Source organism: Furipterus horrens, unplaced genomic scaffold (genome assembly GCF_987537825.1).
Source record: "Furipterus horrens unplaced genomic scaffold, mFurHor1.1.pri manual_scaffold_9, whole genome shotgun sequence".
NCBI classification, from domain to species: domain Eukaryota; kingdom Metazoa; phylum Chordata; class Mammalia; order Chiroptera; family Furipteridae; genus Furipterus; species Furipterus horrens.
Window position 1 is genome coordinate 41,412,541 of NW_028327179.1, and position 18,575 is coordinate 41,431,115.

Here is an 18,575-nt window from a genome sequence, read left to right on the forward strand (position 1 = left end):
ATTTGTAACTGGCCACACTGCTGCTTAAAATTATATGAACTGAAATTGAGCTTTCTTTCCAGAATATCTATATACTTAAGTTTAGTGTCTACATTCTCTTCTATTATATAATAGTAAGTGTTATACTAGCTAGTGCTTACTGAGCACAAACTATTTGCTTTGCCATATGATCAGTATATCTTCTGTATTGTCATTAAGAAAATCATAGAAACACAAAATCATTTGGTGAATCTGGAATAAATAGAATGCTTTTTCAACCACATTTAAATTGAAAGAATACACAGTTCATTAATGAGAATTTATCTGAAGTGGCACTTTTGATTACAATTCTACATTTATTTCTCTTTATGGTGGACAGGTAATGTAGAAGTCAAAGTACTGTCTCATCCAGAGAAATACTCCACTACACCCAAAAGGTGTAATTGGCCTACTGGGATTCATCATAGTCAAATTGTTTCTATAGAAATTTAGGTTGCTCTTTAGAATAACATTTGTTGCTGTTTGAGTGGTTGTGAACACAGTAAATATGTGAAAAGGGAGTGGTATATTAAACATCTCACACGACTGAGTATTTATTTTAGTTCTCATGCCAGTTTATGTAATGGTAAGAGTCACATAACAGATGCTGAAAAGAAACACCTAAAATTGTGAAGAAGTAGAGACAAAGTTGAAGTTCCTTTAATGTCAATTGCAGCTGAATATGTCTACATACAGGAAAAACAAAATCATAAGTTTAAATAGAAAAACAAAATATTAAATAATGTGAGATCTAGATTTAGAGAAAAAAATCTCTAATTTTAACCTACATGCTTTTGGATTGGAAAGTGGTGAGTAAACCTAAGCAATCCAGAATTTGCCATGGCTCACTGCCATGAGGGTCTCAAAAAGGCTCTTCTCTGAGGAATAAAGCAATGTAAAGAGTCCCTGAGAGAGGGGAGCATCTAAAGAAATTGGAGCAAAAGGAATGATGAGGCAAGGTTAAGTACATGTGAAAGCAATGGAAAACAGCTGCTAACACATACTTCAGGAAAATATTATCTTCTTTTTAATGAAATGATCCTGCAGTAACAGTTTTTGTAGTGTAGTTTGCTTCCAGAGTGATTTCTTTAAAAAACTACTAAAGACTTTTAAGTTGTCTGTACCTAGGAACCAATAATTCTCCCTGAATGAATTTATAAAATTCAAACTGTAACATATTTTTCAATTGGATAAATATTTTCATTGTTTGGAATGATGATATAGAAAGTCATCATATTTGTCATTTATAATTCAGGATACATATATTGGCAAACAAAAAATATTCCAATGCTCTTAATGACCATTATACTTAATATCAATGTAAATCAAAGAGCATATTGCTATTCTTACTTATCCCTCCACCATATATAATTACTGATTTGATAACACGTTAGTACACTTGTTAGGTAGAAAAGTTGCGTTTTTTTTGTTTTTTGTTTTTGTCTGCTCCATCTGGATCTTAATTTCCTACTTATATAAACAAGTAATCTTTAACTGTTTACTATGCCAACTATTGTCTAGGTATTTTAGATGAATTATCTAATTTCACCTTCACAATAACTCTTGGAAGATATATTATTAACCCCATCTTCGAAAAAACCGAGGCGTAGGTATTATAAGGAACTCACTCTGGTTTGCACAGCTAGTAAATAAGTAGAGTAGTGCTGCTAGTGTTTTTACCTATAACTGGATGACTTTATGTTCTATAGCTTTAGTATTTGTCTTCCTATAACTTTTTTTACTTGATGCTTAGAGCTCACTTACATAGTTTCTGTACATTTCCAATTAAAGTCTAACCGTGTGTGTCTTAAATGACCCTCCCACTGATCAATCATTGAGTCTTGGTTTAGACCCACCCAGTTCCCCCCAACCTTTTTGCTTACCTATTCAGTTTGGTCTCTGGTATTAGAGTAGAATTATAGAGTAGGGATTAGAACTGGAAGAAAAACTAAATGACATCTAGTCTATTTTATGAACAGCTCTCCTTAAATAGCCATTCAATCAATGCAAGAATATATGCATGGCTGTAGCCCCTGCCTCTGGTAGTAGCCCTTTTCATTATCACATAGCTCAGAGTACCTATATTTCAGTCATGTATAAATCCTTTGCAATCACTTGGACACTGGTGAGAGGAATGACACTTAAATTCAGTTATTATGTAGTGGATTCTCTGTTCTTTCTCTCTAGAGACTAATAGTTCGTATTTATTTCAGATATGACTCACATAAATAGATCCCTCGATCTATTTCTTCCTTTTCTTTTCCTTTTTTTTTTTTTTTATTGTGGGAGTGGAGATAAGACCAGCCTCACTATTGACTTGTTTCTCATGAAATTTTAAATCATTTAAAAGTTTGTTAACAATTCCTGTAATGTTGTATAAGATATGGATAGATGGAGAGGATACATAGATAGATATATAATAGGAATACAAATAGATAGCCATTCAATTTAATATTACTGACTGGGTAATATAGAAAAGAAGCCACATGAGTTGAAGATGATGGGCTATTAATTATATGTTTCCTGGCATGAGGGAATCTTAATTCTGGTAGAAAAGTCATTTATATAAGTGATTGTAATAATTGACAATGTGATACTAGTTATGAGTAATTCAGCAAAATGTTACAAAGAAATTAAATATGTGAGAACTGATTGGAGGCTGCATGTTGAACCAGCTTGTAAGAGTGGATACTGCTGTGTCACAGTGGCAGGATAAAGGACATGAGGAAGAGGATTGGGTGGCATCTAAACTCAAATGGTGGAGACCAGACCTTCAATGCTAAATTAAAGTGATGAACTTTATCCTCTATTAAAGTAATATTTTTAATTATATTTCAAAGCAGGAGAAATAGATAAATTAAAGAAATTTATCAAATGGCTAATGTCCAGGAATCAGGGTTGGGACAGAGGAAGGGTCTACATTGCCACTTCCTCTCCTTGGAAGACACTTTCTACATTTTATGAATGCTGGTGAAAGGGTTCTATTCTGTGTGTGCTGGAAAAAATCTGAATCATTGGCTAAGGAGACAGTTTTGGAGAATCTTCAACATTTCTAGCCCTTGGGAACGGAGTTAGGGTGATTTATGTACATAATTTTTGATTGAAGCAGATATTTAAAGAAAACTTCTTTGCTGATTGTCAACAATTACCTTTCTCTACAAAAAATGAACCTACAATTAATGTTATTTGTATATGAAAATATTTTTCAACTGTAAAGTATAGGTCTATAAATTCAGTACTTGCCCATTCACAGCAAAAGCAAATTGAGAGTTTTAACAAACTGAAAAATTGAGGTCAGATAGTGAAATTAACTTAATCCATGTTTTTACAAAAGGCTAACTTGGAATCTTTATATATGTTAGTTACAAAATATTACAAAGAATAGTGGAGTTAATGATTTAATGGTCAGAAAAGATTAAAATTTTGCAATAAAGTGAGGCCTCCAACAAACTAGGAGGCTAAACAATGTTTCCCCACACTACCTCTGCTTTCCTCATTGATCTTAATGCTTATCCTTCTAGCTAACGACTTGGAGCAAAATTAAGCCACTTACACCAGTCTTTGTAAAATTAAAGGCCTTTTATATGTAATTCTGACCATTCGAACCAACTGTTAAAAGGAGAGATTCCACCAGACCAGTTGTGTGCACAAGGTTTTTCTCTCACTTTCTTCTATAGTAGTGCGGGTCTTGAGAATGGTATCAGCAAACTAATGACTCTAATTCCCATTTCAATGAAATTTTAAAAAGTTGGCTTCTGTATATTTATTAGTACTGTGAAGAGAAACCATTGAGTGATAACTACAACAGGCAATAGATCACCATGTACCAAATCTATGCTAATGTAGGACCCCAGATTAACCCCCAATGTCTTGCTTTTTTACCTTGCAGAAATGTTGGAATCCAACAATGTGATCACTTTCAATGGCTTGGCCAACAGTTCTAGTTATCATACCTTTCTTTTGGATGAGGAACGGAGCAGGCTGTATGTTGGAGCAAAGGATCACATATTTTCATTCAACCTGGTTAATATCAAGGATTTTCAAAAGGTATCTTTATTCTAATATATGCACTGTAGTACTTTTGAAGCATCTCAAGAATTTACATGACAGTGTGACAACTGAAAATTTGTTTAAATGAATATTTTATCTTTTCAGATGCAAACAAAAATAATGCATTGATTTGACTGTCACAGATCAATGGATGCAGTAAACTATAAAATTCTCAAGGAAGAAACTATAGTATTTTCAAAAATATCAGTTTTTCTTGCATAAAAGTAAATAAATACCTGAACCATTATAGAAATATATTATAATTGATTTCATGTACTATGTATATATGTATGTATACATAAATGTATACATCTCTATATTGCCAGCAAATGCAGAGTTCATCAATCATTATACATATACCTAATCTGGTATGTCAACCGTGCTTTTAAATAAAATTTATTGGAAAACTGGCATTCATTTACATATTGTCTATGTCTGCTTTCATTCTGCAATGGCAGAATTGAGTAATTGTGTTAGAGATAATCTGGCTCACAAAGCCAAAAATATTTACTATTTGGCCTTTTAAACAAAATGTTTGCCAAACACTTATCTGGAAGATCAATTTTCAGTGTCAGGTTTTTACATATGTGGTCATTTAGACACTAGTCATTTGTCAGCTTTATCCTCATTCTTTATAGTGTTTCTGCTTATTTAATTAATAAACTGTACAGTTTGGAAAATAAACTGTAATTGAAAATTAGTGGATATTGTGCTACTGAGTCTATATGTTATACTCTAAATTAACCACTTTCCCACAATCGATATATCTGGGCTTATTTCTTTAAAGAACAAATGTATTTATGCAATAACTTTTACAAAAGTGCTAGTTTAACATGTTTTTAGAATGCATACACTTCAGTATTTATGTACATTAGTTTTGCTTCTAAACGAGTAGGGCTTTAAAGTGGTGTGCCTCATATTCTTATAAACTGTAACAGACTGAACAACACTTTTTAAAAAGTAAGCTAATTGTGTCAAAAGCTTTTGTTCTGTTTGGAGAACATTGCTTTTGGGATAAAAAGAAGATTTAAATTCAAAGCTGATTCAGATTTCTAAAGATGTGAAGATCTCTTGAGTACAGTACCAAACCTAAGACTGACTTTGCTTCTATTACCAAAACGCTAAAATTCTGACTATGTATAAAGAGTTTTGATTCATTACCTACAGGCATGAAAAAATAGCAATACTGATATATAATATTGATACATGATACTTTAGGATTAAAATATGACATTTAAAAATCACCTTGGATATTTCTTTTCTGATTTTTCATCTATTTGTTTTTTAAGCCAACTCCGATGGTAGCAGTATACTAAGGTCATCTATTATCTGAGAAAACTGTTTATTCATCTGTTTTCTGAAATAATAAAAACATTTATCTTAGGGTCTTTCTCTCATAAAGGTCACAAAATAAGCAGATTTTTGTTGTTTTAGTGAATAGAAATTATCCTTTACAAAATGAATTAAAAAATCTAAGAAAATTATAAAATTTTGATATTTAATAATAAAAGATTGTGTCAGTTCAAACTTGGGGTGTTTATATTTCTATCACTTTGTAAAATTCATATATAAATATAAATATATGTGTATACATCTGTGTATATATATATATAGATAGATAATATATGAGCATATCACTTCAGAATGTAATACTTAATGTATGTAAATTAACATTTTCTTCTAAATAGTTTTTTTGGTTTATATATTCAGTTAGTTTTAAAATTGAAAAGATTAAACTATCATATAAGATAACCAATTATTTTATAGATGAGAAAAAATCTAAGGTCACTTGTATGCCCAGGATAGATCATAATACCTCTTCTACCAATTAGACTTGCTTGTATTATTACTTATTAATTATTATATTATTTTCCATATAAACAACTGTAAACCTACATTTGCCCTCCCTTGTATATACTGAAAGAATGAATTAATTAAAGTTAAGTGTCATAATATTCTTTTTATACCTCCTGCTCTTGAGTTTAAAATCATTATTCTAGTAATAGAAGACATATTTCTAATATTAAAACATTCCATTTCAAACATATTATGCCTATAAGAGTAAATACAATTTACTTAGGTATTTATATCTGTTTGAATATATTTGTATATTAAGTTTGTTTTATCCTATTTTAACTGTTATTTAACAACATTTTTCTAGGCATCTACTACTGTGATAAACTCTATAGGGTACAATATAGTGTCATAATTCTTTAGAAACTTATGAAATAATGTTAAAGATAAAGGTGTATTAACATAAAGATAAATACTAGGCCAAACCTTTTAAGATACAAAAACACATTCTCAGGCTTGGAAGGACTATGGAAAGATTGTTGGCCATGATAAAAGGGTGCAATCTCTTTAAGGCATAAATGCTTATTAAATAATTAAGAGGGGTTGCCATGATGAGAAGCATAAAGAAGGGCAACATAAAATAGGTCATAAATTATTTTGAACACTATAATGGATAAGAAATTTAGACATTGTTAGTTAACTGAGAAGTTTTTGAGAATAGAAGAAAAAATATTAACAGGTTAACGATATTACTCTGGAACTCCAGAAAGTTGAAAGTACACACACCTCTCTAGCATGAGAGAATTTAGCATGAATAACAGCAAATTATATTAATTTTTCAAATGAGAGAAATCACAAAATGAAGTCCATGCTGTCTCAATACAACAATCAAGATGTAGGAAACTATGAAAAAACAAACTTTTTTGAATTAAAAAATTATGTTTTAATAATCTTTGAGTTTTGCTCAATTTAACTGGGAAGCTGAATAATTTTAGCTCTGGTATATATTATTGTTGTGGAGTCTCAGAGATAATTTATATGATATCTTCCTCCACTGTAACCCTTAAATAAGAATGGATCGTTTGGCCTTTCCATGTCCAGTGTAAGGATAAGGCTGTGGAGCCTGTGGAAGAAACGGCCAAGCAATTGTACTAATGATTCAGGAGTCAGGGTATGAAAACAGGAAGAGCAAGTGTTTGCTATTGCATGTTTTTCACTGCGTGACTGCTTTGTAAAAACCTTGTGGAACAAGTCAAATGAAAGTTTAAATTACACACCACATACAGACATCGTCGTCGTAAGCAGCCGTCCGTCTCGAGAGACGATGGTGTAGCTTCTTAAGAGTCTATCTGCACCGCCGAGAATGGCTGTGCAGTCCGACTTGGGAGTGACACGGTATCTGTCTCCTCCCGTGTTGAATCGACATCTTGCGATGACGCTGGAGTGTCCTCTCCAGTAAAGCTGAAGCTACAGAGCCTGGGCAGGGTGATATGGAGGGTCTGCTGTTGCCCATGCAGCAGACCCCCCCTCTCTTCGCAGCTGAAGGGTCCAAGGGAAAGACGGAGTCAATACAGCTTGGCTTCAGGTGCGCCGCAGGAGTTGCCGGTGTTGACTACAACGTCAAACCGCCTTAGGGACTCCGGCTCCGGATTTTCTGTCGGGGTTTACTCCCTTAGCCTTTCCCCTGAAGAGGTATGCCGCAAGGCAGCGGAGGTTTTTTGGAATCAGAGTTTTCCTTCTCTGATGTGCCCTGACTGGAAGATCGAACCAGCGACACTTAGCTCGCAGGCCGACGCTCAATCCATACAGACATACACATAAAGAAAAGTACCTGAAAAGGAAAAGAACACATAAATTTAGATACTCAAATGGTAAAAATAAATACACATCCAAAAATATTTAGGGCTTTAATAATTGTGACATGGGTGTGAAATGCACTTGTTATGGCATCTTAGGTTATTTAAATATGTCCTAAGTTTTTGTTAATAAATGTTGTATTTTGTTTTTTAATATCCTCGATTGAATATCACAGCCTTTGTCCATGTTTATGACCATTTATATTGAATTATCTAGAAGATCCCAATGAATGCTAACCAGTCATTTTGAGACTAAAAGTTTTTAAACTGACACGAATAATTAGGTACCACCATCTCTGGATTTTCTTCTACATAAGATTTTTTCCCCCCTGAAACTAACTAATGTTAGCAGAAGAGAAGGATGAATCAAAAAACAAACAAACAAACAAAAAAACACATTAAATTATTCTGCCCCAACAGAGATAGTAGTCATTGGAATTGCTAAGGGAAACTAAACTTTTATATTAGAATTTAGATCATGGTATATTCATTAATATTACTGAGAGAAAATGTATCCACAGTCCTCTAAGCCACCAGTAATACCTTGTTTTCTCACCTACTGCCACTGAATTCCTACAATATAGGAACCTTTGGAAGGATGAAGGCCAAGTATTAGGGATGAAAATGTAAACAATTAGTTCTCAATTAGTCTGTTTTGCCTACAGTAAAGAGGGTGATTATTTTTAGAACAATTAATTTGCTTCTTCATTTCCCCCTTTATCTCCTGAAAGTAAAATAAAGCTACTTTTACTTATTTTCCCTGTCAAAAAATAAAATTAAAAAAGATTTCTTCCTAAGGTGGGTTTTTCAAACTCTATAAGTTCTTCATTCTAGCATGTCATGCTGAGATTTGGATCCAGAGCAACCAATGTTAAAATTTCAAAATCACTATATCATGATACTGATTCATTTAGAGCATGTAAGCCATCTTCTGTGTGCCTTTCTCCACCTCTCTCTACTAGATTCTCACATCCTCTCAAGATGATCTCTCTCTCCCAATTTTCCTTGGAGTTCTTTCCACCACACACTGATTAGTTCCATATGGAGATATGGTGGGTTTAGTTCCAGACCTCAATTATAAAGCAAGTATCTCAATAAAGTGAGTCAAAATCTTTTTGCTGGTGGAGGGCCTTGTCATCAATTTGTAAAAAAACACAACACGTGTGAAGCATAATAAAACAAAGCACAAGAAAACAAGGTATGCCTGTACCGACTACATGAATTTCTGTGTTGCTCAGCTTTCATATACAAGGTCTGTCCAGAAGGTATCCAGCCATGTCCTATGAAAAATAGAGACATTTTATGGAAGAAGATACAAGATGACAAGAAACATTGTACATAAGACAATATTTCTCGGACCTCTTCAAAGAAGGCACCTGGGGACTTCACACAGTTCTCCCAAACGCCATCAGCTGCCCCATTGTATTTTCCTGAATCTCTCTAATGGTCTGAAATATTTTCCATTTCAAAGGTGATTCTAGTTCGGGGAAAAGCCAGAAGCTGCAGGGCACCAAATGTGGGCTGTAGTGGGGCTAAGTCGCCTGGGTGATTTGATGCTTTGCAAAAAAACTCTGCGTGAGACGTGATGCATGAGTGGGTGAGTTGTCATGATGAAGCTGCCAATCACCAGTTGCCCATAGCTGCATCCATTTTCATTGTATTGCATCTCTCAGCTGATGAAGGATATTGAAGTAGTACTCTTTATTAATTGTTTGACTTGGAGGGGCATAGTCATGATGGACAATACCTTCCCAATAAAAAAAAAAAGTTCACAGGGTCTTGATCTTGCTGCAACTTTGCTTGCCTTCTCCCTGACAGTCTAATGCATTTGTGCCACACTTGTATTCGTCCTGCTCTCATTGCATTGTCCCCGAAAGCCTCTTAAATTATTCAAATAGTTTCCGTGGAGGATCGTTAACCTTAATACAAAATTTGTTGAAGATTCATGCTCTATTCGCAATGGTCACACAGTACACATGCTCACTCAACAGTGTATACCATCCCCACTGACTAGTACAATGAAGTCATTGTTTACGCATACCATTCCAGTCCACTCTCCTTGGCTGCCAGGTTACATCAATAGGATGCAAACTGTTCCCCTTATAGTAGCAATGGCTAGGCATTTTCTGGACAGACCTCGTACCGCAAAGCCATATGGGTACATGAACAGTGGATGATTTAACTTTGTACCAATTAACTGATGCCACTGAACAATCTAAACTGAAAGGTTCCTGCCACATCATGTTTTATAGAACTTTATCTCAGTTGTTTCAGTTTGATCTAATATATTATAATGTTGGATCTAGTATTAAGAGAACTTAATTGGCATAAAATAATGTTTCTTCTCTGCCCTTAGATTGTATGGCCTGTATCTTACACCAGAAGGGATGAATGCAAGTGGGCTGGAAAAGACATTCTGGTAAGTATAATTCTATTAAATAATTTTAGTAGTTGCATAAAGTAATTTATTACTCTGTCATCATTTTTGTACTTATGGATTTAATCACTTTGAAACAAAATGATAGTTAATTTGAATATTTACATTTTTGTGAAAAGTATTGATGGTTTTATATAAAGAAAGTAGTTTAAAATAACAACATGCCTAAATAAAGCAAAACTGTTCCCTTTGATTATATATATGTACATATATATGCAAAAAAACAAAATGCAATATTGCAGCACAGATATTTATATTAAATAAGTCAACTTCTTTATACAGATTGGTTTTAATATATTAATTCCTCTTGAATTTATTTTGAATGATATAAAATATTTTTACCTGAGTCACAATTAAATTACCACTTTTCTTCTTTCTATTCCTTTCTTTTTCTTCCTTTTTTTTCTTTCTGTGCACCCCATTTTCCTCTCTCATTTCTTGCATTCCTTCCCTCTTCCCCCCTCCTTCCTTCCTTTCTTTTATTCATTCCTTAAATAAATATGAATTGATAAATGACTATGTAACGTACTCCAAAAATATAAAATGTGTTAATTAAATAAGGAAATGACTACATAATAGACATTGTCCTGGGTACTGCAGAATATGAGAGGAATGGTAAGCAATTCTTATAATGGCTTTACCATTGTCAAATAAAGGCCATTTTTCCTGAGGTAAACTTTGGTATAGCCAAGTATCTGCACAGATCATGAAAGGCAATTATAATCATTTAAATCAATGAATTCAAATAAATTAAAGTACCTAAAAATATAATTTGTATTATTTTATGTTCTGTTGGACATTTTTTGATGTCTTAAATAAATGTAAATAGTTTTAAAGTTTTGTTTATGTATTAGCATTTATAAGAAATTTATCATGTGCCAAAAGACATAAATCAACATGTATATATGTATATAGATATATTGATATGTTCCAGGGACAACTTGATTGATTGGTAGCAGTTGCCTAAGATGATGTACAGGCACACCTTAGAGATATTTCAGGTTCAGTTACAGACCACCACAATAAAGCAAGTACTGCAATAGAGTTGTAATCCTTTCTTTTGATGGTGGAGAGTCTTGCCTTCAATCAGTTAAAAAAGGCAACATTTGTGAAGCACAACAAAGCAAAGCTCAATAAAATGAGGTATGTGTGTACATGTTTAGGATAATTCAGATAGAATCTGAGTTCATGGAAAAAGAATGCCTCAATCTAGTATCAGTGTTGGCTACAGGTGAAGGAAGAGAGATAAAGATGCACAAAGCACAAGTGTTCACCATCGTGATTAATTACATATTAGCCCACATGGAAAATGCATCTTCAAATATCTCATTTTATATGTAGTGATTATAAGTCATATTGACCTTCATATTACAGTAGACATTTTTGTGGTTATGTGAAATTGGATGAAAACAAGTGTGTTTTATCTTATAGTATCCCAAATTGATAAATACATTCGGACTATTAGAAAGGAGTAAATATGAAGTAGGAGTCCAGAGAAGTCAAGAATATTATGTTGATACCCCCAATTACTCATTGTACCGGAGCAAGTACCTTAACTTAAGGGGGGCTTTTGTATCTTATCCATTAAATAAAATATACATATTCAAAATTATGAGGAATTATTTAAAAGTAGAAACTACTTCAAAAATATAAGGCAAAATATATAACTGAGTATACAAAAATTTACTATCATAGAAGGCCTTATTTTCCATTAACAAATTATGTTTAAAGATTTCAATGTGGTGATAACTAAGGGCAGATAAAAATGGAGATATTACCTGTATACAGCTGTGATTTTTAAAAACACAGACTTTCTCCCTTTCTATTAGAGTTTAACAGGTGAAGACGTGAAAACTTATAATTATTGAGAATCTTTTCTGTGCCAAGTACTATGATAATTAATACACAATATTTAAAATATAGTTTTAACTATAACTTTATAAAGTAAGTATTATTACCCCCATTTTCTTAATCATGAAATGTAATAATTTAGGATATTAATTCAAATTGTTTTTCATTCAAAAGTTTTGAAACATTTTGAATACTGTCCTAGAAGTTGAAATCAAAATTTCTGTGCCTCTAATGAAGTTTTTAGTGTCCTGTGGCATATATTGATTCAAATTTGCCTACTAACACACAGAAAATAAATAACAGAAATTTGAATAAATACCTTATCTATACTGGCATTATCAAGGCTGTGGGCATAATAATAACCAGCTCACAGCATTCCTTCAGGACTCAAACAGTCACAAGTAAAATTACAAAGACTGTAATGCATGATACAAATATTAACTATTACTGTTATTATTATACATTTATGTTGCTTAGACAGTTTCTAAGTAAAATTAGTTTGGATCTCTTTAATGATCATGACCACTCTGGAGTTACACTATTCTGAGTTCATTTCAATTTTAAAATTGAAGATTGCAACCAGACTTATCTGAGAAATTATCTGAATTTTATAATAAGCTCTGAACCCAAGTACTAAGCATATTTGATGTAATGATTGAATTAGGTCATTCAGTGTCTAAGATAGCAAATACTGTTTTGTGTTTGTGGTTTCCAAAATTCACCTCAGTATATTTTTCTTATCTTATATGGCTCTCCTCTCCTCTTCCTGTCTCTTCTCTCTTCCCCCTCCCCTCCCACTCTGCTATCAGTAGAGTGTATAATGAGAGATTCTAGTGTAAGCTCAGATGCAATTAATTCAGCAGCTGCAATAGTCACAATTCAAATTCCCTGTGGGTAACCCTGATCAGACCTCAGAGGTTTCCACTCTGAAAAGGGCAACTTCATTGTATTTTCCAGGCTTGCTGAAAATGCTTACGGGTTTTATAAAACTAAATTAAAAGGAACTAAGACATTTCATAATGCATAACAAAGATTCTGAAAACTTATAAAAGATATTTCATACATTACTGTAGAGATAGGTAATTATTTGTGCATTGAGATGTGGATTTTTGAAAATTTAACGGTATGGTAATATTAGCAAAACTCATCTTTTCAAAATCAACTATTAATGTAATATGATAAAATGGTTGTGCTTTGGTTACTTGTTTATGATGTGCATTAAGTCCATTGAATTGTTGTGAATTTTACGTTCTTTTTGTGTACACTTATTTAATGAAAGAAATTTTCAGATATTTTAGTTCAAGAAAAGAAATGTAGTGTTCTTCTTGCACTAAACACCACACATTAAACTATGTTCAAATAGTAAAATGTATTTTATACTACTTTTCTAGAAACCCATCCTATTACTTTAATATTGCTTTTTTATTGACCTTTTATTCAAAAGGTATTTTATGCATTTATAATTTATTTTATTAAATTTTATTTTATTTTTTAGGTAACCTCATACTTCTATTTAAATACCTATTTCATTTAAATAGGATGACATTGATTATTTTTGGACTTCATATACGTGCCTTTTATTTTCATTTCTTTCTTATATGATTTTAGAATAGCAATTAGTTGACTCCCTGGGATTTGTAACATTTATTCCTTAATAAACATTAAAAAATAAAAACAGTATTTTAACAATAATTTCTTAAATAACCACTTAGAAAGAAAGATTAAGGGTAAAGAGGTTTTTTTATAATTTTCATTCAACACCTGATTTTTGAAGTGATACGCAGACAGTTTGATGGAAATTCTGCACTCTATCTTGAGTAAATAATAGTCAGCTCTGACTTATGGACAATAATTCCTTTCAAAGAGCTCTTGTAATGCTGAAAACCACAAGAATGAGGCTTGAGTGGTTTTTGCAGCCATCGGGACTCCAAGATAGTATTGTAACCAAAATAGGAACTGACCTGAACATTTATAGAAAAGTAAACTAATGACCTCCTTGAGTGCTCTCTTTGGTTTCTAGAATCTGAGTTTACCCTTTCCCTTCTGGCTTTAGTGTTCTCTCAGAAAGCCCTCTGGAAATAAAGCTTCTTTAAACAACCAGTCCTGGGGATAGTGGTCTCTTCTCAGAATTAGATTCAGATGCAAGGATACAATAAGAAAATAGAATAAGAAAGGCCAGACAAAGACACTGGTTAATATTATGTACCTTGAGAGCGAGTGAAGAATATGTCATTGAGTGTAACATCATACAGTAAATTGAACACTTTCTCCATTCTTCCAGGCAGCAGGAAAAATACAAACCATCATTTCTCATGGCTCAGCTTTGCATCAAGCACATATGTTAAGTCAGCAACTGGAATTCGAGCAGCTATTCCACAAAGATGGCCTTTGTGGTAAAGAGGGAATCTGCAGCCTAAGACAGTTGCTTAATATCCCCCCCCCCCTCTCTCTCTCTCTTTCTCTCTCTTGGCTGCTGCTGATATTTCTGACAACAACATTAATCTAAATTTAATTTTTCCTCTTGTGGAAGTGAATATGCAGGATACATACTAATATGTCTTCTTTTCTTAATGTTGTAGGCTCTAAACCTTTACATTGTGATAGCATTTCTATATTAGAGGAGTGGACTGCTCATGAACTTTTCCATTGCTGTTCCTTGAGAGCTGTAACGTTTTTTTAAATTATGTAATACAGAATATTATTGGAGAGAGACCCTGAATAAGGAGACAAATGCATCCACATATATCTATTTTGACTGCTATTATCCTATTTACTCTCATTTTTTATATTTTTCTCATGCTTAAAATCCACTTTGTTATTCACAATAACATTTCTATTGAGGGATTAACTTCCTTGACCCTGGTTTGCAAATGAAAACTGAATACATGCTAAACTGTTAAAAGAATCTGTTTCGAATCAATAGCTCTCTGACTCTTCTTTGTTTATCCTATTAAACCATTCCTCTTTGCACTGTTTCAATAAAACCAAATGGCAACCGTATGACTGCTAGAAATATTTTGAATATCATTGGAAATAAAAATTTCAACCATCTGAGATGAACACGAAAATCACGTTCTCATAACATCCCTATTATTGGATACATTTCAAAGAGTAGTGTAATGCACCTGAATTTTATGACATTTTTGAAATTCTTGAGGGATTTATTTTTATATTTTTGTTTTAGTTATTCAATTTTAATGTAATGATATGTTATTATAATATGTTTGTCAAAATAATCTGGCTCAAATTGCAGGACCTCAACACTAATTTTTGCCAAGTAAATGCAACTGAGATTTTAAAGCTATCCATGCTCTGAAATTGTAGTGCAGTCCAAAATGTATGTTAGTCCTTGAATTTAATTTACTTTTCCAAAGGTCAAAGTTGGCAACAAGTTTAATATTTATTTTATTTTATTTTAGATACTTCAAGGAATTATTGAAATGTGTTAAATAGCTAGAATAACCTCCTAATGCTACAAAAAATCAAAAGGTTTCATTAAATCTCTAAACTCTATGTGTAATACAATTATTGGGAGAATATTTTTCATGAGTCTCTCACACTTCTGCATATCTGGTGGAAAAAGGCACTAACTGCCTATTTTGTAGACTATTTTTAACGATATTTGTGCAAGGAAGATACTTGGAAGGTAGTGTCTCCTTGTGAAGCAAATGGCTGGTTTGCAAACAGCCTTGAGAAGTAAAGACAGTGTCTCCACTGGTGCAAAGGATAGGTATGCATGCTTACTGTCCAGTACAATGAACGTAACATTTCCCTCAAGATCCCATATGCTTTTGTCTCCTGTGAAATATTCAGATTCGCTCAACCCAGGGTTCCCCTTCTATAATCCAGCTCAATGCATTTTTCCATGTTACCTGGCTCTCTTCTCACTGCCCAGCGGGCATGAGAAATGTTGATACTCTGAGTACTGCTATTTCTGTGAGTAATAAAATCTTTTATCTCTGACCCAGGAGACCCGTATCTTCTGCCAGCATCCATGAAACTGTGCCAGGGTAACTTATCTTACAAGTAAGGCAAACATCACAGACCCTTTACTGTTCTTGACAGTATCAATTACAATTGATTTTCATGGACACCCTAGATGATGTCACACTTGAAAGACTATGGTCAGTTTATTCATCTTTAAACATGATTCCCATAATGAAATCTGATGACACTTCAGTTATACAGACAACTTATTTTTTGATGAAGCCCAGTGAATACCTTATCTTAATAAATATCAGAGAAATAAGCAGATTTTCATGTGCACAGGCATGTGGGTATATTGCTGCTTGGGGGTAAATTTCAGGTAAATTAAACAAAAGGATTATAGTTTTAATTTGGCATTCAGAAGTAGTAGTGATAATAATAATAACTAAGACTTATTGAAAGCTCGCTATTATATATACTGGGTATTGTTCTAAATGCATTATTTTTATTAGCTCATTTATGTAACTCGTAGTTGGATATAAGACACACATTACAAAGCAATTGGATAAACCAGTTTTGTATCTTAGGTAAAAGATACATGGGAAATGAAGCTTTACCATTAAAATTATTTCAGGAACTGGGCTTTATTCATATTTTAACTTATATGTTATACTGATACAACAAAATGTGATGGTAATTATTGTGTCTGAATTGTCATGGATCAAGTCACATATATATGAACTTTACTTTTTGGAAACTTTTGATTCTGGATTAAAATTTAAATGCATTTTAAGTTTATATTTGCAAAGTCTAGCTCTTATAATAGAGACATTATATAAACACTTAGAGGGTCTGGGAATTTTGATTGTGTTCCTTTTTATTAGAAATTTCAGTTGTATTCTTAAATGGCTCAAATCAAATGCAACTATTTGTCATTGATTGACAAATTAATATTTAGATTCGATTGGACACCATATTTCACCCACACATCAATAAACATACTTTTTTAGAGTACAGTGAGAATTTTATACTCTGTAAGTTTCATGAGAATGATTTGGACAGTTCCTCTGGGAACAGGATTTTGGCCAGTGTCATCTCACTGCAGAATTAGCAGATTGTTCCCAAGTCCATGTGATAGGTAGTTTCTAGTAGTTGTCACTGGTATTTTGTTTCTTTATGCACTTGATAACCTTCATGAATAAAATTCTACTTGTTTCTGAGGATACATTAACCATCATAATGTAGATTTAACATGAACTCTGGGAATATTTTACTTAGATACTCTCCAAATGACTCAAGGCAAATAAGCATTGGTTAACTTTTGACTGCTCAATTTGATTTTGAAATGTAGCAATAAAAAACCACTCTTATGTCTACAAAACATCAAGAAACTTTCTAAAGTTTTGTTTATATCATTTAATTTTTATGTATTTCTACTCGCTGCATTTTTTAAGAGTGGTAAGAAAAACAGAATGCAAAATTATAGGTTGTGTTAGGCACATATTATGAACCACCTACAATCAAGCAAAGCCAGTGAACAGTACAAATGCAGTAATTAGATTGATAGCACAATATAAAAGAAAATATAAGCCAAAAAATAGATATTATCAACTTCTCTGACCCATATGGAATTTCAAAGTGAAATTGTTCAAAGCTTCTTTAAATAGAAGAAAATTACATTGGGCAACTTTTGCTAATATCATTGTCTATCGTGGCTATGTGTATAATAATTTTGACCAAGTTTGAACATTTCAAGTAATTTGCAAGAAAAATATTTATAAAATATTAAACAGTATTTCTAAAACTTCAAAACAAATAGTCAATCTGGAGGTGGAAAGCCAGTCAAATGAGACCCTTAATTAAAATGAGCATTTAGGCAAAATGATTTGGTAGCTTAGTGCAGGAGTCTTTATTTAGTTTATCACAGCATTCAAGCCACTTTAAATTTATTTTTCAATTATCATAGGTTCAAAGATGACTTAGTCCAATTAACATAGACTTACATACTTAAATAACTAGCCATGAAATTGTGCCAATTTTATTGTCCTAGTTTAATCAGAATTTTTAAAAATATCCTCTGACATTAAAAGAAAACAAAACAAAGCATTAAAGCGGGAAGGTCAGTTGATTTTATTACACCATCTTTCTTAATAGTGAAGGTAAACCTATCTCCCAAAATAGACAAAACAGCCTACTCACCATTTCATATGACAGTTGTTTTAAAAACTCAAGTTACAAATTCAACATTAGATAGCTAATATTATAATTAGAAGACAGTTAAATCTTAGTTTTACTAGATATGTTCCTTTGAAAAAGAGATTTCTAACATCTTTTAGTAAATGCTGTGGTATTAGGAAGACATGATTATGGATGATCTGATGTCAGCACAGAGTTAAGAGAAAAAGGTACAAAACATTGTTAGATAAGTACAGAACAGCTTAAATAGAGAGAGGAATGAAGTGAGTGACAGGAACAATCTCACGGATTACTGCCTTGGCATGAAGATGCTAGTATTCCGCTAGCTTGCCAAATAAATTGACCAGAGAAAAAGAAAGTCAACAGATTAACTTCAGGAATTAAGTTTATTAATGGATTTTCATGCAGAAATGAACTCAACCATCATGATAGGGAAAGGCTTTCCC

General features: G+C 32.7%; 1 protein-coding gene across 1 annotated transcript in view; it reads left to right on the forward strand.

The window, feature by feature from the left end:
* SEMA3A (semaphorin 3A) overlaps positions 1-18,575 on the forward strand; it is a 216,703-nt gene that overhangs the window by 56,018 nt on the left and 142,110 nt on the right. Inside the window, exons 2-3 of the mRNA XM_090287280.1 lie at positions 3,908-4,065; positions 10,075-10,137. Coding sequence (XP_090143406.1) covers positions 3,908-4,065; positions 10,075-10,137 — 221 coding nt within the window. The remainder of the gene's footprint in view (positions 1-3,907; positions 4,066-10,074; positions 10,138-18,575) is intronic.